Here is a 25,143-nt window from a genome sequence, read left to right on the forward strand (position 1 = left end):
CTATTGTTAAATTTCAAACTCTTAAAAGGGATTTGGAGAATATGAAAATGAAGGATTCTTAGACCATTAAAAATTATTATTCTAGATTAAGAGAAATTGTCAATCAATTAGTGTGTAGAAAAATATAATCCAATAATAACCACTATTGAGGTGACAAAAGATATCACCACTCTCTTAGTGACAAAATTGGTAGGCTCTTTAGAAGCTTATGAAAAAAGAGTAAGTAGGCGTAATGAAAGCTCTATAGAGAACACCTATCAATCCAAGCTCAATATAAGGTCTCAGAAATCCAAAAGAGGTGAAAGAAAATTTAGAGAAAATTCCGAAAAAGATGAAAGTTGTAGAAACGAGAAAAATGGAGGAGATATTAGGATAGATAAAAAAAAGGAAAATATTTGCCATGCCATATTTGCAAGAAAACTAGTCATCTTGAGAAAGATTATTGGTTTCAGGGAAAACCATAATGTCAAAATTGTAAAGAAATTTGGTATGTAGAAAAGGATTGTTGTCTTAAGGAAAGACAACAAGTTAATTACTCTGAAGAGAACGATAAAAATAATTATCTATTCTATGCTTGTCATGCTGCTTCAAAAGTGAAGGATGATACTTGGTATTTGGATAGCGGCTACAGTAATCACATGACAGGTAATGAGAAGATCTTTAAAGATATAGGAAAGTCAGTTAAGTCACAAGTCACGCCTAGCAATGGGGAATTATTGGAGGTCAAAGGTAAAGGACCTATCATTGTTAAGACAAGGAATGGGATACAATTCATACAAAATGTGTGTTGTTAGTCCCAAAATTGAAGACAAATCTATTAAGTGTTAGGAAAATGGTGGAAAGAGGATAGTCTTTGCTCTTCAAAGGCGATTCATGCAAGATATACAACAACAAAAATAAAAATTTGGTGATTGCTAAAAGTACTTCATCAAAAAAACATGATGGGGAATCTTCTATCCATTCAATTGATGAACGACATATGTGAATGATGCTTGCTTGGTAAGCAAAATTGAAAATTATTTCCATCAAGCAATGCATGGAGAGCCAAGGCAATCCTGTAGCTTGTACATACAAATGTCTGTGGACTAATGATAATGACATCCTTCGAACAAATCAGGTACTTCATTCTCTTCATTGATGATTGTAAGCATCAGAAAATGGACTCACTTGTGACTTGGGCTGGAGACGGAATCACCACCAATCAAGTAAATGAAAAAAAGGTGATGCAACCTCTAGGATTTACATTGGAAAGCACTTTTAATTTATTAGTGACTTCAAAGCCCGAGGCATCGGCTAACCAAACCGAGTAAGACTCAGATAGGAGAGGGAAGAGATTAGACACCCCTCTCCCGGTCCCAATAGGTGGGGCTCACATGGGATTCGAAATAAGCCAAATTAAAGAAAGTAATTCAATAACTAATTAAGAGCAATTAATAATCAATAATGCTGAGCGAAAACATGAGCAAACCACCACAAGAAAAAAAAAACTAACTAAATTATTTTATTTTAATTTATCTCCCCTTTTTATTTAATTTTATCATTTGTATATATTTTTATGAAAACCATTTTTATCTTTATTTTTTTATTTTTCTATTACCTAATTTTTTAATCTTTTAATTTGTATTATCATTTTTTTTACTTCATTCCTCTTTCAGTAACATATCCTCCCCTACCACCTAAGTATGTCCGAGTTGGCTGCCTAATCCTCTCGATCCCTTTCATGCTGCTGATTCTATATAGGGAAAGATCATTTCTACGTTGTTTCCTATCTCCCATTGTCATCCCGGTTCCTCTTCTTTTTTTTTTATTCTTACTCTTTTACATGAATGATCTGGGTGGTTATAGTCGGTGTATCTGAAATCTTTTGTCAGGAGGAAATTGAGCTCAAACACGACCACCAGTGTGCCTGAAATCTTTCATCGGGAGGAAATTAAACACACACACGATGGGACAATTGTTAGACAAAATAAAACAGATCTGGGTAGACTTCCAGACTGATGAATCAATTCAACAAAGCTCCGTCATCAGTTCCGATGACTTCCCAAACTCTGGTCATTCATCATAAAACATAGGTAGAATGAAACAAGGAAACAAGAGAGCCATATAAAAAAAGAAACATAGGGGCATATCATTACGATAATGATAAGAATGGAGTAAGTGAAACAAAATCAATTAGTTAAACACTGGTAATGATATATGAAACAGACTTCTACGAATTACCTTACATGATTAACTTCTGCGTAAGTAGAATAAAACAAGAGAAACTCATTGAGGAACAATCAGAAATTACAGCTAGAGAATTGTAAATCAATCTGCTGAGTGAAGAAATGACTAAACATCAAAAATCAACAATTGGGAGAAGAAAATATGAACCTAAAGGCATAAGCTTTAGTTGCGTTTTATCTAATATAGAAGTTGGTTCGATGGTTATACCCATCACCAATATAGACGAAGGATTCAGTACATTACCAACTCACATCGGAAGTCTCAGTAACAGAAAAATGAAAATAGTAATAAGAAGAAAGAAGAAACGAACACCTTCGAAGTAAAAATAAAAAGTAAAATAAAATAAAACCAAGAACAGATCACGACAACAAGATTAAACTGAATGCAAATGATGAAAAAGGTGCTATAGAAAAAACACTCCCATCTTGCTTTTTACAGAGACAACTCAACACGGTCCATTGTCGTCTCTGATCTGCGATCGAATATTGCATCTGATGAAGGGAGGGTGGGTTAAAACTAAGAGAAGAGTAAGGGATTACCAGAGGAAATTACTTCGACATGAACGAGTATTTTGGCCTGAAATCGGCTGGTGCTACTGGTAATGACTAGCTTATTTCAGTGTCACACTATGTTTGAGGAATTAGTGCTAACGATGAAAAACTGATGAGGAAGACTTGATACCTCCTGAGAGATGATGTTGAATCACCGAGAAGAGAGAGTCATGAGAAGACACTGCCGTTTTTTATTCACTGCCATTGTGATGAGTGAAGTAGGGGATGGACAGCTTCTTCCCCCTTCCGAGCCCTCCCCTCAATTCTCCTTCTTGTTTTTCTGCCAAAAATGAAGCATCCAACACCTCTTTTTAAAGAGTGTCCAAGGACAGCTTCATGAATTTTTGAAAAACTAGGGTGAAATTGGTGGTTTTGGGTATGCGAGTCAAAGAGGGATTAATGGGTTAAACCGGGGTTTGGTGCAATGATGGGTGGCTCTGGTTTAAAGAAAAGTGGAGGATTGAGATTGGTTCGACCAAAAAGAGGTTTTTGTGCTAGTAAACTAGCAAGCCTGATGGAAATGGAATATTTTCCAATGGATGGGTAAATTGGAGGTGTTTTTGGTGAAAATTGGTAAGGTGAGGTTTTTGGAGGTCCTGAGCCATTTAGTGGGGTTGGATTGAGCCATATAGGCCCAGATCGGACAAATTTGGAAAAAGGCTTGATTCAACTAATCTAGGGATTCAAAACAAAATCTAGGTATGATCAATGGGAAAACAAGGTTTGCTTTGGATGAAATTTCTCAGGGTAGGGTTTTTGGGTAGTCTGAGATGATTGGTAAAATCAGATCGGTCAAATGCGTTCCGATCAAAAGGACTTGGGATTTGGCTGAAATAGAGCCTTGAAACAGAATCTTGGTATGGCAAAAGGTAAATGAGGGGTATTTTGGGGAAAATTGGCAAAGTGATGTTTTGGAGTGTTTGGAATCTGATGGTGATGTCTGATTAGTCTTGGGGGTCAAGATCGTAGAAATTTAGGTTAATGAGATATTTTAGAACGAAATCTTTGTTTAATGGGCAGACAAATGGGGGAATCTAGCTTTGAAACTTTATGGGTAGGTGTTTTAATGTGTTCAAAGTTTAATGGTGTGATTTGATCAGTTCATATGTATCAAGATCAAGGGGATTTGGGTTCTGAGTGTTTAGGTTAATGAGATTGGCTAAAATGGAATCTTCGCTTGATGAAGGGGTAAATGGAGGAATCTTGAGTTGAAATTTTATAGGTAGGTATTTTAGGAGGTCTTAGGTCTGATGCTTATGTCTAATCTGATGGTTGAGGTATAAGTGGGGGTCAATCGGGGCCATCGGATAGGTATCAAACAAGTTTGATGGAGGATTTAAGGGTTTTTTGGGTGGAACTCGGGTTTCTTTGGTTTTAGGTGTTTTGGAGAGGTCCAAAGGGTTTGATAGGGTGTTTGGGGTGAATTAAAGGTTCAGATGATGAACTGAGTAAAAATCAGGTGCTAACAATGATTATACAAGAATGACGTGGGTTTATCTTATGTATGAAAGGTCAAGAGTCTTTAAGATTTTTAAAAGGTTCAAGAATTTTGTTGAAAAACAAAGTGGCCAAAGCATAAAGGTGATCAAAAGTGATAGAGGAAAAGAATATACTTCTTATGAATTTGACAAGTTTTGCAAAGATGAAGTCTTGGAGCATTACTTGACCATCGCCTATGCTCCAAAGCATAGTGGAGTTTTAGAAAGGAAGAATAGAATAGTAATGAAGATGGAAAGATCAATGCTCTTGGAACAAGGCATGCCTAAGATTTTTTGGGCAGAAGCAATATATATTGCAGTTCATCTACATGTCCAAAAAGAGCAATAGAAAACAAGACTCCTATATAAGCTTGAAGCAGAAGCAAGCCGTCGGCACAACACTTGAGAGTTTTTTTATGCATTTGCTATTTTCACATTCTAGTGGGAAAAAGGAGCAAGCTAGAAGATAAGACAAAACAGGGAATATTCCTGGGATATAGTATGCAATCAAAAGACTATAGAATTTATAGCCTAAAGAGCAAGAAGCTAATTATTAGTCGAGATTTGAGATGTAGAGTTTGATGAGAAAGCTACATGGAATTGGAAAGGAGAAAAAGTAGAGATACATAACATCATGGTACCAAAAGTACAAAAACTAAGGCCTTTTATTAATGAATGAGAAGAAGGATAAAAAAGTCCTCAATCTACAACATCACCATCAACTCCATCATCAGCCACAATAGAAGAAAAACAAGAAGAGTTATCTCTAGAATTGCCACCAAGAAGGATGAGTCCACTTAGTGTTCGAAAGTTTTGTATGCCCTTAGCTCCAATCAGTTTTGATGTACTTTTGGCATTTAGTGTAAATTAATAAAGTGCATTTTTTATTCATGTTGTCTGGTATGTTTCTGTGTAAGACCCTTAAACTGGACACTTAATGAGACTTGTGTTAGTTTAGAATGTTCACAGCCGTTGGATAAGTCTGGGGAGATTTATCCTGCTAAGGCTGACACTGGTGTGCTGCCAAGTGTTGGGGTGGCCTGTCTCAGCTGCCAGGGTGAGACCCAAAGCACATGTAATGTAGGATTACATAAATCTTTGAATCAGACCAGATTTCCAGAATTGCCCTGGACACTAGTGATTGATGGACAAAACTAGAAAGTTACACCTGACCCCTAGACTCGATTATGATACTGCATTAGGTGTCGGATTGGGTTGTCTTTGATATGGCAATCAATGAGATCCTTAGTGGGGGTCAAAACCTGGGTATGTTGGGACAGTCTGAGAATTCATTTGAGTGGGTGATCATAGTGACAGGATCAACCCCTTTGTTGGACAAAGGTAATGATCGGGGATGCACTCTCTCTGATGGAAACCAAACTACCGGCAGTTGATTTCAATCGTTGGAATTTTGTTTTGCAAAATTTATATATAAGATATGTAGATATATATGGTTTCAAAATTTTTTCAAATGGTTTTAATTCCCGGGATCCATATGACCAGAGAGTGCAACACTGTTCCTTGCAGCCGAGGGAGAGGTTCTCTCTTGTCGAACAGTGTTTGATCATTATGGGCTGAGAGGTTAAGTGTAAGGCCATTTAGGGTTATACCTGATGGGCTAATCTTGCATCTGCTCATAGTCCCTGGGTTTTTATAAGATGTCTTGACCCAGGGACCACTTAGTGTAATTGTTGGGCACATAGAGTCCATGTGATGGGCTTAGGGGGTTCACTGGGTTCTCCAGTGAATTCGGCTATGCCTTGTAACAAAGGCTGGGCCGAACCCATGTGGCTGATGTGTAGATCAATGCTTGGGTCCCACGCTATACAAAGAAGCCCAACTAGGCAGCAGTTTGGAAGCCTGTTGAGCACTTAATACATATTGGGCCTATGCCTTGTAACAAAGGCTGGGCCGAACCCATGTGGCTGATGTGTAGATCAATGCTTGGGTCCCACGCTATACAAAGAAGCCCAACTAGGCAGCAGTTTGGAAGCCTGTTGAGCACTTAATACATATTGGGCCTAAAGCCCATATCGAACTGGCTGATTTAATTACCCACTTAAATGGTCGGATTTGAGATTCGGGCAAGCCCAAGGATTGGGTCTTGACCCTATCCATTCTTGGAGGCCAAATTCAAATAAAGATTTGAATCTGGTAACCTTCTGATGAGATCAGGAGTGGGCTGACCTAATCTGCAGATAGGATTAAGATAATTCCCTATCCAAATACAGATTTGGATTGGGATAACTCCTAATATGATTAGGAGGTTTCTTAATCGCTAAGTAAGAATAGAAACCCTAATCTTGAATTACAAGAATTCGAACCAAGGGTTTAGTAGAAAAATCCTCCTGCCAACTTCATCTCTAGAGTTCTCCTCCAGTCGTCGCCATTCACTACCTGGTTCGATCTCTCTGAGAGGGAAAGATCAAGAAGGTGTTCTTGATATCAGTCTTTGCTGAAAGGCTGATTGTGTATGGTGCTCTTCGCTTCCATCGAATTCTTGTGAAGAATTTGGTTTGTAGGTCGAACACTACTGGTTCTGTTCCAGTATCACTGCGCCATCTTCAGTGGGAGCAGATCTTGGTAGTATTCTTTGGGCGTGAACACCGATGTTGGGAGATATCGACTCTCCGTATCAGGTATAACCCTTCCCTTTCTCTTTGGTTCAGATCTGGTTCGGCTTTGGTGCGATTAGATCCTTGAATATTGTATTCTAAAATCAGGGAATATCATTCCCAGTTGGAAGGGAGGAGAGAAAATTTTTGAAATTCGCCCACCCTGTTCCGCTGCATTCTTGGCATCCATACGATGGATCTCTCCTTCCTTTCAGTGGTATCAGAGCATAGGTTCGAATCTTGAACCAAGAAAATCAGATCTGAACTTGCGCAAATGGGTAGAAGTTGTTCTACTTGGATTGGATTTGCGCAGATTGTTGTTTTTATTCCAAGGAATTGTTTCTGGATATGGGCGATTGATCTGAAATTAATTTTTGTTAAATCTGAAATTTATTTGGAACTGTTCTTAATTTATTTCTTGATTTAAATGGGTTGTTCGTACATGGAGACCGAAGTGCAGATTTTGCGCAGATAGTCTACGCAATCTTTTTGTAGTTTCTATTCTATTCGGTTTGTAAAATATTTTTTTTTTATTTTTCTAGTTTGAATGTATAGGATTCAATCAAGAATGTAATTAATTAATAGAAATTAGGTTTCTGTAATTTTTTATTTTCTTGATTGAAGATGGTGGTGGCGTTGGAGATTTGCCGATCGCATTCTGCGTTTTGCAGTTTATGAAATTGCAACCCTTGATTACTAACCTTTGTTTTGCAGGTGGTACGAATAGTCCATATCTGATTTGTGATTGTCTAAAATCATAAATATTAATTTCAGATCTTTCTTGAATTGTTTCTTGAATTAAAAAATGGTTTTGGACCATTTTCAGACCAGATTGGACCAAAGCTGTTTGGACTGAATCTAGGGTTCGAACGGGGCTATTCTCAGCCCTGATTTCTCCCACTTTTAGGTCTGAAACTAATCTTTAATTGGAAGAACCAATTCGGCCCAACCTGTAAAGCCTAGTTTTAAAGAGTTAAAACTGCAAAAGCCAATTTTGTGTAAAAGCTATATGGGCCGAACTGCTAACTGCTATTCAGCCCATATACCTAGATAATGTTAATTGTTAATATTATGGATTATAAATGGGCTTATTAATGGGCTTTACAGAAAGTAATTGATTGGATCAATTCTTCTATTACATGCGATGTGTGGATGTTTGATGTGCTACGACCATGGGCCATAAGCCTGAAAAGAGACACGTGCGGAAACCCTAGCCGAATTGGGCCATTACATACGTTAGTGGCTCTCGCGCATGCTATGGCTGAATGCACATCATTGCCATGGTGTTCCTTACGGTCATTGGATGACCCCTTCCTTTCATGGTGGGCCCCATAACCCTGAAAAGGGACACATGCGGAATCCCTATCCAAATTGGGCCACCAGAAATCTGACTTTATGAAAGTCAATGGGAGGCACTTTGTTTTGACCTAAATTAACTAAGGCGTAATCACTTGTTCCCTTCGGTAATATGAGTGCATGTAATAGGGAGATCCATATGATGGACTCTCTAAAGGCCTTCCGTCATTAGCACGATGATGGGTCCTTCAGTAATGAGGAAACACACCATAAAATTGGGCTATCCATTTGTTGTTGGGTTTGTCAAAGTGTTTCATAAGATGATAGGGGCGTCATAGACCGATGTGGGAGGGGCTTCACCAGAAAATAGGAACTCTCTCACGGTACCTTGGTGTAACCTAAATATGATGGGTGAGCACTCACTAGACAGAAAGGTTTATCCTAAAATGGCTATGAACCTTGTATGGCAGAGGCTAAAGGGAAACTCATATGATGAGTGGATATGATCCGTCACAGAGAGGTGGTGGGGTTATGCAGTTGAAACAGTTGGTTCCACGCACCCTATGTGATTTCCCACATTTCTAGAGACATTTCGCCGTCTCCATCACTGAGATAGGAGGGAAATGTCAGAGATGAACAAATAGAAATGGAACATAGATTAAAATCCATATCTATGTAGGTAACATGAGTCAAACTAAGGTTGTGGACTAACGTTTTGTTGTTTTACCAGAAAATGGGAAACGAACAATTTACTAAGTTGCTTGACGGCAATAAACTTAAGGGCCCAAACTATGCCGACTGGTATAGAAACCTTATGCTAGTCCTGACTTTAGAAAAGTTAGATAAAGTGGTAAAGAATCTTGCACCGGATCATCCGGGAGACAGGGCTTCAGAAGCCTGTAGGAGGGAATACCAAGAGTGGGAGGAGAAAAACTCCCTAGTCCGTTGCTATATCATAGCCTCTTTAGATAATCCGATACAGAGGTAGTTCGATCAGATCGAACTCGCCAAAGACATATTGGATAGTCTAAAAACTGTGTACGAAGAGCAGAACCGTTCTATTCGCCAAAAGGTCCTGAAGCAGTTCATGACCGCGCAGATGACCAAGAGGCAGCAAGTTCATGACCATTGTCTCCAGATGATGAGTTACATAAACGTAGAATTAGTCTTTAGAGAATGAATACTTGTACTTAAGGATTGTCTTTATGTACAAAACTTAAGAAGAAATTTGATTTCTGTTTCTAAACTGTGTGCGGATGGATATACTGTCTGTTTTAGTAATATGATTACTATTAAAAGGAACAATAAATTCATCGCATGCGGGGAACTGGATAACGATCTCTATGTTCTACATCCTTCTCTAGAAACTAACTTAACCAAAACTACGTCGATCAAAATCCCCAAGAAAAAGACTCGTGATATATTTAGTCCCACGTGCCTGTGGCATTACCGACTTGGCCATATTGGTATTGACCGATTCACAAGACTAGTAAAGGATGGTCCTTTGGATTTTCTAACCGTAGAAGATCTTCCCACTTGTGAGCCTTGCCTCCGAGGTAAGATGACAAAATGACCATTTAACGGTAAGCCTGAAAGATGTACAGGCACATTTGACCTTATACATACTGATGTATTTGGTCCCCTGAGTGTTAGGACTCGTAACCAACACGTGTATTTCATCACTTTCACCGATGATTACTCACGATATGATTATGGGTACCTAATGAAGCAAAAGTTTGAATCCTTTGAAAAGTTCAAGGAGTTCAGACAAGAAGTCTAGAAACAGTTAGGGAGAGAAATTAAGGCCCTTTGATCAGATCGAGGTGGCGAGTATCTCTCTGACGAATTCAGGAACTACTTGAAGGCCAACGGGATAATATCACAGTTAGCTCCTCCTACAACACCACAACTTAACGGTGTTTCAGAGAAGAGGAATATGACATTGTTAGACATGGTCCGGTCACTTCTCACACGTTCGGAATTACCCACATTCTTTTGAGGATATGCATTAGAGACTGCAATCTACGTGCTGAATCGGGTTCCAACCAAATCGGTTCCGAAAACTTCATACGAACTTTGGACCGGAAAGAAACCAAGTGTCACACACTTGAAGATTTGGGGTTGTCCTACGTACGTTAAAAGAATGAGTGCGGACAAGTTGGAATCCAAGACCAGCCATTGCCTATTTGTAGGCTACCCAAAGGATTCTGTGGGTTATCTATTCTATGACCCAAGTGAGCAGAAAATGTTCTGCAGTTGAAATGCCCAGTTCTTAGAAACCGATTATATCCTGAACACCCATTGTCAAGAAATAGTTCTTGATGAGAGCTCAGGAGCAGTAGGAGATGTCCCACAAGTTCCAGGTAGTGACCAACCTAGAAGATCCACCCGGGTATCCAGGCCACCAGTCCGTTATGGTTATGACCAGGATAGTTACCTGGTGAAAGTCTTGACTAGTGAGGAGGATCCTGTAACTTACGCGGAAGCTATGTTGGACATAGATTCCCAAAAGTGGGTGGAGGCCATGAGAGCCGAGATGGACTCAATGGAGGCCAATGGAGTCTGGACTCTAGTAGATCCGCTCTCCGGGGTAAAAGCAATCGGTTGCAAATGGATCTATAAGAGAAAGAATGGCCCCGATGGCAAGGTTGAGACCTTCAAAGCTCGTTTGGTGGTGAAATGGTATACTCAGAAAGAAGGCATCGACTATGAGGAAACCTTTTTGCCCGTGGCCATGCTAGCTGTAGCAGCATACCATGACTACGAGATTTTGCAAATGGGTGTCAAAACCACGTTCCTGAATGGAGATCTTAGTGAAGATATCTACATGCAGCAGCCACAAGGCTTCATTGTTGTTGGTCAGGAACACATGGTATGTAAACTTCATAAATCCATATATGGACTTAAGCAAGCTTCTAGGAGTTGGAACATCCGTTTTGTCAAATTGTTTGACTTTGAGCAGAATCCAGATGAGCCCTGTGTTTACAGGAAGTCCAGTGGGGATAAGGTCACCTTCTTGGTGTTGTATGTGGACGATATCCTACTCATTGGGAATGATGTAGGAATGTGGACTTCGGTCAAGGTGTGGCTTTCACAGCGATTCTCCATGAAAGATTTTGGAGAAGCCTCTTATATACTGGGTCTTCGACTCTATAGAGATAGATCGAAGTGGATAATTGGATTATCCCAGGCTGCTTACATTGACAAAATTGTCAAAAGGTACAACATGGAGAACTCCAAGTAAGGAAACGTTCCTTTTGGGCACGGAGTCACTCTCTCCAAGAAAATGTCTCCCAAGACTTCTGAGGAGATTGAGGGCATGAAATATGTTCCCTATGCCTCAGCCGTAGGGAGCATCATGTATGCCATGTTGTGCACTCGCCCTCACATCGCTCAAGCGGTGAGTGTGGTAAGCAGGTTCCAGGCCAACCCAGGGCAAGAGCATTGGACTGTTGTGAATAACATACTCAAACACCTTCGAAGGACAAAAGAGTTTTGTCTGGTATGGATGGTAGTTCACTACAAATTCTAGGGTATACTGATGCCGATTTTCAGTCGGATCCAGATGATAGAAAGTCTACATCTGGGTATGTTTTCACGATAGGATCGTGTGCTGTTTGTTGGAAAAGTAGCAAACAGGGGTCCACGACAGACTCCACAACCGAAGCCAAGTACATTGCCGCAAGTGAAGCTGCCAAGGAAACCGTGTGGATGAAAAAGTTTGTTCACGAATTAGGAGTGGTTCCGTCCAGCACATCACCCATCCCATTATTATGTGACAACAATGGAGCGATCACTCAAGCTAAGGAGCCTCGAGCCTACTCAAAGTCAAAGCACAGCGAGAGGAAGTACCATGTATTGCGGGAGATTGTTGGTAGAGGGGACGTCCAGATTTAGAGGGTAGCATCAACGAATAATGTGGCAGACCCATTGACTAAGCCACTCACACAAAAAGTGTATGAGAAACATGTGGAAAGCATGGGACTCCAGTTTGTACTAGATTGGACCTAAGTGCAAGTGAGAGCCATTAGACAGTTTTGTATGCCCTTAGCTTCAATAAGTTTTGATGTACTTTTGACATTTTGTGTAAATGAATAAAGTGCTTGTTTGATTCATGTTGTGTGGTATTTTTCTGTGTAAGACCCTTAAACTGGACACTTAATGAGACTCGTGTTAATTTAGAATGTTCACAGCCGTTGGATAAGTCTGGGGAGATTTATCCAACCAAGGCTGACACTAGTGTGCTGCCAAGTGTTGGGGTGGCCTGTCTCAACTGTTAGGGTGAGACCCAAAGCACATGTAGTGTAGGATTACTTGAATCTTTGAATTGGACCAGATTTCCAGTATTGCCCTGGACCTTGGTGATTGATGGGCAAAACTGGAAAGTTACATCTGACCCCTAGACTCGATTATGATACTGCACTAGGTGTCGGATTGGTCTGTCTTTGATATGGCAATTAGTGAGATCCTTAGCGGGGGTAAAAAACTGGGTATGTTGGGATAGTCTGAGAATTCATCTGAGTGGGTGATCATAGTGACAAAATCAGCCCCTTTGTCGGACAAAGGTAATGATCGGGGATGCACTCTCTCTGATGGAAACCAAACTGCCGGTAGTTGATTTCAATCATTGGAATTTTGTTTTGTCGGGCAAATGGTTTTAATTCCTGGGATCCATATGTGCAGAGAGTGCAACACTGTTCCTTGCAGCCGAGGGAGAGGTCCTCTCTTGTCGAACAGTGTTTGATCATTATGGGCTGAGAGATTAAGTGTAAGGCCATTTAGGGTTATACCTGATGGGCTAATCTTGCATTTGCCCACAGTCCCTGGGTTTTTATAAAATGGCTTGACCTAGGGACCACTTAGTGTAACTGTTGGGCACATAGAGTCCATGGGATGGGCTCAGGGGGTTCACTGGGCTCTCCAGTGAATTCGGTTAGGCTTTGTAACAAAGGCTGGGCCGAACCCATCTGGCTGATGTATAGATCAATGCTTGGGTCCCACGCCATACAAAGAAGCCCAACTGGGCAGCAGATTGGAAGCCTGTTGAGCACTTAATACATATTGGGCCTAAAGCTCATATCGAACTGGCTAATTTAATTACCCACTTAAAGGGGCGGATTTGAGATTAGGGCAAGCCAAAGGATTGGGTCTTGACCCTATCCATTCTTGGAGACCTAATTCAAATAAATATTTGAATCTGGTAACCTCTTGATGAGATTAGGAGTGGGCTGACCTAATCTGTAGATAGGATTAAGATAATTCTCTATCCAAATACAGATTTGGATTGGGATAACTCCTAATAGGATTAGGAGGTTTCTTAATCAGTAAGAAAGAGGAGAAACCCAAATCTTGAATTACAAGAATTCAAACCAAGGGTTTAGTAGAAAAATCCTCCTGCAATTTGAGATAGGATCTCAGAAACCCTAGAGAGAAGAAAAGCAAACATGCCAACTTCATCTCTAGAGTTCTCCTCCAGCCGCCGCCATTCACTGCCTGGTTTGATCTCTCTGAGAGGGAAAGATCAAGAAGGTGTTCTTGATATCAGTCTTTGCTGAAAGGCTGATTGTGTATGGTGCTCTTCACTTCCATCGAATTCTTGTGAAGAATTTGGTTCGTAGGACGAACACTGCTGGTTCTGTTCCACTATCATTGCGTCATCTTTAGTGGGAGCAGATCTTGGGAGTATTCTTTGGGCATGAACTCCGACGTTGGGAGATACCAACTCTCTGTATCAGGTATAACCCTTCCCTTTCTCTTTGGTTCAGATTTGGTTCGGCTTTGGTTCGATTAAATCCTTGAATATTGCATTCTAAAATCATGGAATATAATTCCCAGTTGGTTCGATTAGATCCTTGAATATTCCGCTGCATTCTTGGCATCCATACAAAGGATCTCTCCCTCCTTTCACTTAGTGAGATATATTTGACATGCAACTTTGTAACTATGGAGCTTGAAAGTTTGGAAGCAACAACAAAACAAGAAGTATGGGTAAAGGCGATAAAGGAAGAAATCAATATGATTGAGAAAAATAAGACATGGGAATTAGTGGGTCGTCCTCAAGACAAAGAAGTGATTGAAGTTAAGTGGGTCTTAGTTCAACCCTAATGGCTTAATACAAAAACACAAAGCAAGACTAGTCACTAAAGGCTATGCACAATTTCTTGGGACAGATTACAATGAAACCTTTGCTCAGTGGCACACTTAGACACTATAAGAACACTAGTAACATTAGCATCACAGAAGAAGTGGAAGATCTATCAAATTGATGTCAAGTCGGCATTTCTTAATGAAGTGCTCTAGGAAGAAATATATGTAGAGCAACCTCAAGGCTTTATAGTAAAAGGACGAGAAGACAAGGTACTAAGATTGAATAAAGCTCTCTATGGCCTCAAGCAAGCAGAGCGAGCATAGTACAATCAGATTGATAGTTATTTCATCAATCAAGGATTAGGAGTCAAAGTAAGCCTACTCTATACATCAAAACACAAGGTAAATCTAACACTCTCATTATTTCTCTATATGTAGATGATCTCATCTATACATGAAACGATGAGACAATGATCAAGGTGTTCAAAAAAGATATGATGAAGATATTTGAGATGAGTGATCTCGGATTAATGCACTACTTTATTGGCATCGAGATCAATCAAGAAAAATGTATCTTTATATCACAAAATAAATATATCAAGAACCTACTGAAGAAGTTCAAGATGCAAGGATGCAAGATGGTCACTACACCACTCGTTACAAACAAGAGGTTCAAGAAAGAAGATAGTTCAAAGAAGGTTGATGCCTCAATCTACAGAAGTCTTATTGGGAGTTTACTCCTCATGTATGCAACAAGTCTACTCTCAAGGTTCATGCAAATCCCAAGTCAAGCTCACTATGAAGCAGCAAAAAGGATAATAAGATACTTGGAGGGCACAAAATAATACTTCATTTGGTACAAATCCACCATCAAGACTAATTGGCTATACTAACAGTGATTGGGCAGGATCAGTGGATGACATGAAGAGTACCTCAAGCGATGCTTCTCACAAGGATCTGGAATATTCTCTTGGGTATCAAAGAAGCAAGACACATTAGCACAATCATCAGAAGAAGCTAAATACATAGCAGCGGCAGCAACAAGTCAAGCTATATGGCTAGGAAGAGTACTTGAAGACATGGGTGAAAGGCAAAAGGAGCCAACAATGATCTATTGTGACAACAAGTCTACTATAGCAATGGCAAAAAATCAGTATACCACAACAGAATGAAACACATTGCAATCAAGTACCACATTTTACGAGAGACAACTAGCAAAGGAGAAATTGAGCTCAAGCACTGCAACTCTGAAGAATAATTAGTAGAAAATTTCACAAAGGAATTACCGTGTTCAAAGTTTGAGTTGTTACAAGAGAAATTAGTAGTTGCAAGAAAGTGTATTAAGGAGGAGTGTTAAAAAAATAATCCACTTTCTAGAAGTTTTCCAGAAATTCAAACTTCTAGAACTAATTAGCAGGTATGACTAGAAATTAAATCTCCAAGCCTCTAGAAAATGTAAAGAAACTATGTAGAATGTCAGTTGGCTTTTGCTCCATTGACTTGGCTCCAATTTAAATAGGACTAAGCTTCTACATTTGAGGACAAGCCAATACATGTTCCCATTTTTCCAACATCTTGAGCCTTTGCCATTTGCTACAACTCTATTTTACCTAGTTTACTCTCTCACATCCCAAGTTCTAACAACTCCACTCTCCTCCATATCCCAATAATTTGATATATAGTATTGGAATTCCCAAATAGGAGGTCAATAAATCAAAATAGGGTTGTTTGGGCTCTCCGGTCTTGGGGAGTTGAGTTAGAAGTCAATCATGTGTTGGGTTTTTGGCTTGGTGGAGTGAGATCGAGTCATGGGTCCCATTCTTTGAGAGATGCCACTATTGCTGCTACTGCTGCTGCTGTTGTGTTGTTGGAAACCCATGCCCTGAGGGTGGAATTATATTCGTTCCCCACCATTACAAGCCCTAGAGTTTTTAAGTTCAAACATATCAAATTCTCAACTAGGTGAAACAATGGAAAAAATGTCAATACTATATTTTGTGTAGGTTTTGTACTAAAACTCGTGCCCAACTTATACTGATTTAATCAAAGATATATTTCAATTGAGCCTCTTCTCCCTTGTATTTAAATTCAATATATTGAGTCTAGTGGTAGATGGTTAGTTGAGATTCAACATTTAAAAACCACCTTCCGAATATGATGGAGGGGGATGTAGTTGAGACTCAGAGAAAGGGAGAGCTGAAAATGGGATCCTATGTTTGGTTAACTACAAAGAGAGAAGGAGAGCGAAAGAGATAGGGGGGGTGTAACTCAAAATGCCTACTTAATGGAATTTGGGCATTTGGAGTCTGCTTCCACATTAACGTTAAATCTGAACTAGGGAAAATAACGTATTTTTGACTTTTGGCTTCATTGAGATGCCAACAGAGGGCAGTCCAACATTTAACCTCATCCACTTTTGCACTGACTAGCAAACTGCAGTGATCAAACAACACTTGAGGAAAACTTTGCACTCCCAATTGCCCTCCTCTAAGACACAAAATTTTGAGACAATCATTGAATACTTGAACTCTTGCAGCTCACTCCTAAAAACACCTAAACCCATTGTTAAAACAAAACATCTGATGTAGTTGATAGCAACATTCAAAATATCAATAAGTATCAGGTCGTACCACCGATACATATTGTAATGAGGCCTTTTGGTTTCGCCCCTATAGGGGGTGTTTTGGGTCGGCGAGTCTTTTAAGGGGTAGACTAGCCTTATACCAGCCCCTTTGAACTAGATTCAAAAAAAAAAAAAAAAGAAATTGATACAAGCCGATACGCCCTTTATATTTTATTTTCTCACCTATCCTACTCTCATACAAATCTCATTTATTTGCTTCATATTCAAATTTTATTTAATTGGTTAATTGTCATAAAATTATAATTTAAGCCTAAAAATTATAATTAATAAAACATTACTAAAATTATTAAAATATTAAATTTTACTAAGCTTTTATCTAGAAACTATTACAAATTAAGAAAATAATAAAAATTAGTAGTTCACAAATTAAAAATTCAAGTGTGTTGAATTATATTTAAAATAATTAATATTAATAAGACAATTAAAAATAATTTTTTTGAAGCTAAATGTAAAATTTTGTTAAAATGAAAAAAGAAAAGGGGAAAGTAAAAATAATAGGATGAGTAATAATAATAATAATAATGATTATAATAATAACTATAAAATTTATTAAAAGTAATAAAATAAACCATTTGCATTCCAAATAAAAATTATAAAATTTAATTAAAAAATAAATCTAAAAATAGCACGATTAGAAATTTCACAAGGCTCCTTCTACATAGGGATAATAGTTTATAATTTAGCCCAACCTAGCTAGACCTATAAATTTTTATGCTCAAGCAATTCTTTTCGTTTGAGCTAGGTCTAGCATAGATTTCCACCTAGCTCACATATATTGTAGGTAGTAGTGCTTTAAATTTATCAAATTTAGATCAGATCTTAGTGGTCCCACATCCGCATTCAATTATGAAATCTCTATCTCCACATCTACATCTAATTATTATGTTAGATTTGGAATCAAATACAAATTTAGTCTACAACCATATTATTGTGTTTAAAATGACAAAAAAGTTTTAAAATGTTAATTATTTTAAAGTGTATATGTATAATAAATGTATATAAATATAAAAATTTATCAATTATAAATTTATATAATTCTACATAATATCTTTATGTATACATAATTATACTACATATATACATAAAATAATAATTTTTGTTGGACTTGGATTTTAGGCAGACCGAACGATGTTAAATCCACATTTGATCCAATTATTAATTACATACTACTTCTAACATCCAAATCCAGGATTTTTAGATTTAGAGTCAAATCAAGTATCAGACTTTTGGAGTCTATTGATGGCCCTAGTAGGTAGGCCCAAGCTAAGCAACCCCTAAGCTCAACTTGGAAGTTATATATGAGGTTCAAAATATTGATACAGGGCGATATGTCGATAGTGTGTATCCACTGTATCGGAACTCTTTTTTTTTGTTATTTTATTTTTTTTTCAAATATGGTTCAAAGGGGCTGGTTTAAGGCCAATCTATCTCCTGAAACACTTGTCGACCCAACCTTGATATGATATGTATCAGTCAATACAGCCTGATATGTATCAATATTTTGAACCTTAGTTATATACATATATATTTAGATAACAAGTTTCATATAAATATATAGATTAGAAATTATATATATTTTTATAATAAACTAAAATTACATAGAAATTTTAATTTGTAAAAGAATCATAGCTTAGTTAACATAGGCAATCCGATACCTATCCCAAGCCTAAACAAACATTATTATGCTTGGGGGTGTGGGCTAGGCTGGGCTAGGAAACCTTAAAAACTATTAATACACTATAATGATTTGGCCTGAGATCTTTTATGTTTTTTTGGTTCATTAGGCTATACAATGTGGGTAGCCCATCCCCATAGTCATTCAGCTTCAATCTTAATAATTTTTATCTAAATAGTAAGAAAACCCAAAAATAATGCATGCATGGTTTGCACTCGGTTTGGTTCAGTCTAATTACAAATGTCACATTGCTCTTATGGGTGCAAGTTGGGGGAAGGGTTAAGTTGAGGATCAACCAGAGCCCAACCCAAAGTCTTAAAACTTGAGCTCAGGCTTGGATTAATTTAATTATAACTAAAAATGGTAATATATAGATTAATTTAATTATGACTACAACCAAATTTTATATATTTAATAATATTTAAGTAACATTTACAAAAAACAAATTGGTTTTGTTCTTCAACAAATTTTATAGATTCTCGTTCATCATTGAAATGAAATAAGCAGCTAGATTTTTTTGTTCTTCCGATCTTTCAAAACAAATTGGTTTTTCCCCTGTTATAAGCTCCACAAGTACCACTCCAAAGCTATAAACATCACTTTTCCCTGTTAGTTTACTGGTGTGGAAATACTCTGGGTCCAAATATCCAAAGGTCCCTCGGACTAAGGTGGTTATTTGAGTTTGATCCATAGGAAAGAGCCTTGAAGCTCCAAAATCAGAGACTTTTGCTGTAAAACTATCATCCAATAGTATATTTGCAGATTTGATATCTCTATGGATGATTGGTACAGAAGTTGCAGAGTGTAGATAGGCCAATGCACTAGAGGTTTCTGTTGCAATCCTCAATCGATCATCCCATGAAAGCACAGAGATTCTGTTTTTATGAATGTGCTGAGAAAGAGTTCCATTGGACACGTATTCATAAACTAGTAGAGGAACTTCAGTCTCTAAACAACATCCCAATAGCTTGACTATATTTCGATGGTTAATTTGTGTAAGAATAATAACTTCATTTATAAATTGCTCAATTTGGCTCTTATCCACTATTTTGGATTTCTTAATGGCAACTATTCGATGATCAGGTAGAATGCCTTTATATACTGTACCTTGACCTCCTTGACCAAGAATGCAATTCTCATTGTAATTAATGGCAACTATTCTTTTCCTTATAATCAAGTAGAACAATGAACTACAGATGATTAAAAATGGCAATTACTTACTCAACTAATGAAAAAAAATGGCAATTAGCTAGTTGACAAAGAGTCAACTAGAATAAGAGTCAATTAATGAAAAGTGCAACCACTTCCATCTCTTCTCCCATCGACATAACTACCCCTTGGACAAGAACAGTAGTAAGATCCTTTTGTATTAGTACAGATGGCTACACAAAGATTGCTTTTTGGATCCTCACACTCATTTACATCTGCCCATGAATAAAATAAATAAATAAATAAAGCATTAGCTCAAAATTACATGTGCAGCCCGAATTGATTTACAACCTTTCAACCAAAACTAAAGAGCCCTGTATGTTCCTTTTTTGACCCATTACTTTATTCATGGTGGCAAGTTTCATCCCAAGAAGTCCTCGTATAATAGAGTTTTGATATTTTTAAACTGAAAAAGTAAAATAAAATAAAATATTGCATGGCTATTGGCTAGATTAAATTCACATCTCCGCCCCACAGCATATCCCCACTGTGTGTTAAGAATATCTCCTGATGATAGTATCAGTCCTGATGATGTCATCATTGGGAGATGTTTCCAATACACAGTGGGGATGTGCTGTGGGGCGTTGTGGGTTGGAGATGTGATCTCGGCTAGATTCTTATACTAAATTGATTTTAGGATTAATTGAAAATCCTTATTGGGCCAATGGAAGTGAGGGTTGGTCTCCTCCCCCACAAGGGACTGTCCCACAATGCCCCACAGCACATCCCCATTGTGTATTGGGAACATCTCCCGATGATCATCGGTTCTGATACTATCATCGGGAGATTTTCCCAATACATGGCGGGACTGTACTGTGGGGCATTGTGGGGTGGCCTCTTGTGGGGAGGAGATGTGAACTCATAATCTGTTCTAGGAGTCGGAAAATCAGTATCCCTTTGCATAAGAATGCTGTTGATTCGTGGTATAGTTTATGGGATGAGAGCAGCATTTCTGTGCTTCTGGCGGCTCTAGTGAAGATAAGACTAGTGATCCTTCTTCCCATATCAATGTCAGTGTAAGTAATGGCAAAAAGTAATTGAAGAAGCTCTTTCAGAGATTTCTTTGTAGTTATTTGTGCAAAGAAAGATGAGAAGAGAGGTTCTTTATACCTCTAGACAAGGTTTTTAAAACCGATTTGGAGAACAAACCCTAACTGGTTCTTAGGTTAAACTGTCTGACCGTCTGAATCAAATGGTTGGTCCATCCTCACGAAAAAATAAAAATATTTAAAAAATAAAATAAAAAAATAAAAAAATGTTAATCCATTGAATGGTTTGAACGGTTCAACTGCCCAGGTCAGCGGTTTGTTGACCAAATCAACGTTTTTTGCAAATGTCTGGTTTTAGAAAAAAACAGAACAAATCACCTGACTAGTTCCCAGTTTTTCCGGTCCGACCGTCTGGTCCAGTCCGATTTTGAAAACTATGCTTCTAGAGACCGGGACAGAGGAACTGCTCCTCACAGAGCACGCCTCACACCGACCACACAGCATGTTTTAACCGTGCATTGGGAACACCATACCTTGGGTGCTATGCTTTTGCTTTTGTTTCTAGCTATTTAAGTGCTATGCTTTTACTTATAGCAGTTTTGGTGGAAACCAAATCAGCCCCCCACAACATCCCACAGCACATCCCGCCGTGTATTGGGAATATCTCCCAATGATGATATCATCCTTCTTGGTATTATTATTGGGAGATGTTTCTGATACACGACGGAGATATGCTGTGCGAAGTTGTAGAGGCAGTTTAGTGGGGGCTGATTTGAACTTTTGGTTGGCTTTTCTGGGCGGGCTGTACTTATTTTTCACTGCTCCCTCTTTATAAATTTTACATTTTAATTAGCAATAAAAAAATTAATAAGGAACCCTTTTCCTAGTTAAATTTATATTGTAAAGCATAACACGTTAGAAGTGAAATCATACCTTGGCACCCATTGGAAAGATAAGGATTCCCTTGATAACCGTCCACACAATAGCAAAGATATCCAGGGCCATTTGTAGAGTTAGAACAGTAGATATTCTCCCCACAAGCATTATCGGCCTTGTCACTTTGTGCTTCCTCACAAGTCTTATTCCTAATTGCCCAGTCGAGAACTATCGGAACTCTCACCCCAACATTTACAAGATATTCCTTCTCATTTCTTAAATTCCATAGGTAGGGTGCATTTGAAGTGAACCAGCTTTGGTCAGAGAGAAAAGCGTAGCTGCATTTGCTGATATTCCAAGTGTAGGCATAGTTGGTTCTGTTGTCATACATTTGAAGCTTCAGAAAAAACGTATCAAGATGATTTGGTATTGCAGTTTGACAACAGCCAATGCCACTACAAGATAGGTCCGTCAATTGCATGCCATATGGACAGAATGAAATGCATCCACTCTGGAACTTCTCAGCATAGAAATCAGACATGATGCCTAGTGTGTTACATCCGATAGCCGTGAATCTGTTTCTGGTGTTGGAGAATCTGTATGCGTTTGGCAATTGGATGTTTAGACTGTATTCCTTTAACCTTCCGCTATTTTCCTCATAACAACGGATAGCAGCCAGCATGCACAAGGTAAGTTGGCCTTGTAGTGATATATTCAAAATGAATCTCTCAGCATCCATGAAAAAATTATGGCCATACAATTCCAGTTGGGGAGGGTCAGTGGCATTGTTGCAGAACAACTTAAATTCATCTCTGAAACAGGATGGATCTTCTCCCACCAGACCAAATGGGTAAGGGATGCTAATATTCCCACATTTGTTTTGGCAGCCAGGTTTTGTCCAGAAGGATGTCGATGCTGTTATTGTCAATATTATAGATCACCGTTATTCGATGTAGTAAGATGCAGTGAAGCAACATTTCAAATAGGAGGAGAATGTAAAAGAAACTTGTTCAAAGAAATAGAAAAAAAAGAAGAAAATTGGATGATAATTCACTAATATGAGAAGACTTGTAATACGAGGCAATAAGAATGGAGGTTCATGTTATGGTCACACCAGCCGACAGCGCACTGCGGCGCAGTCATAGGCGCAGCACGCACCGCCAGGCAGCAGCGTGCACCGCACGATAGCATGCATTGCGCACATGCCTGGCACCACACGGCAGCGGCACCATGAGCCGTGCGCACGCACTGTGCGGCAGCAGCGCTGCGCACACGCACCGCGCGGCAGCGACACCATGAGCCGCGCGCACGCACCTGGTAGCAGCAGCAGAGTGGGGTCCACACGACAGCTCATAGGGGTAGGCCCACCCTTATCTGGACACGTCAAGCCAACTCGCCGCCAGCTTATCTTATCCCTTATCCCTTATCTTATCTTTATCTTATCTTAAGTAAGAGTGAGTTACCATTAGGAGTATGTAACTAGGAGTTTGAGTTCAAGTTGGAGTTTGAGTTTAATTGGAATTTCTTTCTATAATCTCCTATTTAAGGAGCTACGAATTGAAATACAGGGATTCAGTTTTTTGCAGTCAAGAAGGAGAGTAAGGAGAGTTCGGGTGATCTCTTAGACAAATAACCCCAAGGGAGAGTTCGGGTGATCTCTTGGACAAATCACCCTAAGGGAGAGTTCGGGTGATCTCTTTTGACAAATCACCCGTGACGCGATCCTACGCTCGGGCCCATAACAGTTCACTCACCTAAAAAGAAAATTCTCTCATTTCTCTAGAAAAGCTAAAGGCTTCTCAAAACAAAAGAAAGAACTTCATCCTCTAATTTGAGATCACAAGGTTTTATATAGAAAACAAAAACTAGCAATTGGAGCATTTAATGTAAGATTAACCCTTCAAGCATTTACTAAACCTAGCCCAAAGAAACCCACTAACAAACTAACCATTAGAAGTCCACTAAAGAAACCCACTAACAATTAATAAGTTTAAATGCAAGCCCAATTGTTTCCTCTTTTAAAACGGTATGGTGCTTCTCAGGAAATGGACTTGAGTTGCATCCAAATACAAAGTATTTCCTAATTTAAAATAAATACAGTACCTACTGCTCCCTGCCTCAACTTGAGACAGATAGCGGTCAGATTCACCCTGACCCGCACCCAACCCAACACTAAATCAAGACACCCAACAATACCCAACCAACCCAATGGGGTTGGGTCAAGGAAGGCTCTCCGTTTAAGCCGACCCAATGACATTATTCCTGGATCAAATTTAAATTAGGCAATATTTGCTATTAAAATATAAAGCAAATCTTGTAAACTCATACCTTGGCATCCCTGGGGGAGATAAGGATTCCCAAGGTAACCTTCCATACAGTGGAAAATGTATCTAGAACCATTGTCGGAGTTCGAGCAGTAGGTGTTGTTCCCACATGCATAACTGGCAGTTCCTTGCAGCTGACCAGTCGAACACTGGAAATACAAAATAAGCCCTCTTGAAAACCTTCCTTTGAATAAATTGATAACTTGGATGTTCTAATATCATTTAATAAATAATCTAGTTATAAAAGATCAGGTGTTGGATTGAGTAGACTGTAATAACTTGAATGGCTAATTGATCCGATTATGCTATCTTTTCTATTTAAACAGTACTGAATCAAAAGAGATCTTTATAACTGAATTCCTACCTTTGCATCCATCAGGGAGATAAGGATTCCCTTGATAACCTTGCATACAATGACAAAGATATCCAGGGCCATTTGTGGAGTTAGTGCAGTAGGTGTTACTCCCACAAGCATAGCCAAATCATTTTGCTTTGTGCTTCCTCGCAAGTACTCTCATTTCGAATTGCCCAGTCAAGTACCATCGAAGTTCTGAACCCAGTTTGTATAAGGTATTCCACGTTATTTCTTATGTTCCAGGGAGGTAACATTTGTGAGGTGAACCAATCCTGATCTGACAGAATGGCATACGCGCATCTACTGATATTCCTTGTGTTGGTGAAGTTGCCATAACTTCCTATATGTATGACTAAAGAACTCAGATCCTTGGGTATCGTGGTTTGGCAGCATCCAAGGCCAGAACAAGATGACCCCGTAATTGTGGTATCGTTCAAGCATGATGAAGTGCACTCGACATAGTAGACCTCCTTGTTGAAGTCGTACAAAATGCCATACATATCGCAACCAATACCAGTGAATCTGTTTCTGGTGTTGGATACCGGGTAGGTATTTGACAGTCTAAGAGATATGTCATATCCATTCAAGCTTTGGTTCCCTCCCATGTAACATTTGACAGCTGCCCAAATGGAGGTTGTAAGCTGACCTTGCAACGATTTGTTCAGAATGGGTAGGCCGCCCTTGGTCCGTAAGGGAAAGTCACTAGAAGTGTTGCAGATCAACTTAAAATCTCCATTGACGAAACAGTTTGGATCATCTCCAATGCCAAAAGGGTAGGGGATGCTAGTGTTCCCGCATAGCTCTGGGCAGTCAGGCTT

General features: G+C 38.9%; 1 protein-coding gene across 1 annotated transcript; it reads right to left on the reverse strand.

The window, feature by feature from the left end:
• Window positions 1-19,041: 19,041 nt before the first annotated feature.
• LOC148852256 (wall-associated receptor kinase 5-like) lies at window positions 19,042-24,406 on the reverse strand. The gene is made up of 4 exons (XM_088945767.1): window positions 24,335-24,406; window positions 23,975-24,119; window positions 21,704-22,561; window positions 19,042-19,688 (listed from the first exon to the last, which is right to left on the reverse strand). Exons 1-4 carry the CDS (start codon window positions 24,404-24,406, stop codon window positions 19,042-19,044), a joined length of 1,722 nt encoding a protein of 573 aa, XP_088801893.1.
• Window positions 24,407-25,143: the final 737 nt, after the last annotated feature.

This window comes from Nelumbo lutea, chromosome 5, assembly GCF_056320005.1.
Source record: "Nelumbo lutea isolate HS-2025 chromosome 5, American lotus-T2T, whole genome shotgun sequence".
Taxonomy (NCBI): domain Eukaryota; kingdom Viridiplantae; phylum Streptophyta; class Magnoliopsida; order Proteales; family Nelumbonaceae; genus Nelumbo; species Nelumbo lutea.

Excerpts from the sequence above, each read along its gene's own strand:
- LOC148852256 (XM_088945767.1), bottom strand. The coding sequence starts at position 24,406 with ATGGCCCTGGATATCTTTGTCATTGTATGCAAGGTTATCAAGGGAATC. Across the intron at positions 24,120-24,334 it reads TCTCCCTGATGGATGCAAAG|TGTTCGACTGGTCAGCTGCA; the intron begins GTAGGAATTCAG and ends TTGTATTTCCAG. Across the intron at positions 19,689-21,703 it reads TCTTTCCAATGGGTGCCAAG|GAGGTCAAGGTACAGTATAT; the intron begins GTATGATTTCAC and ends TTCTTGGTCAAG.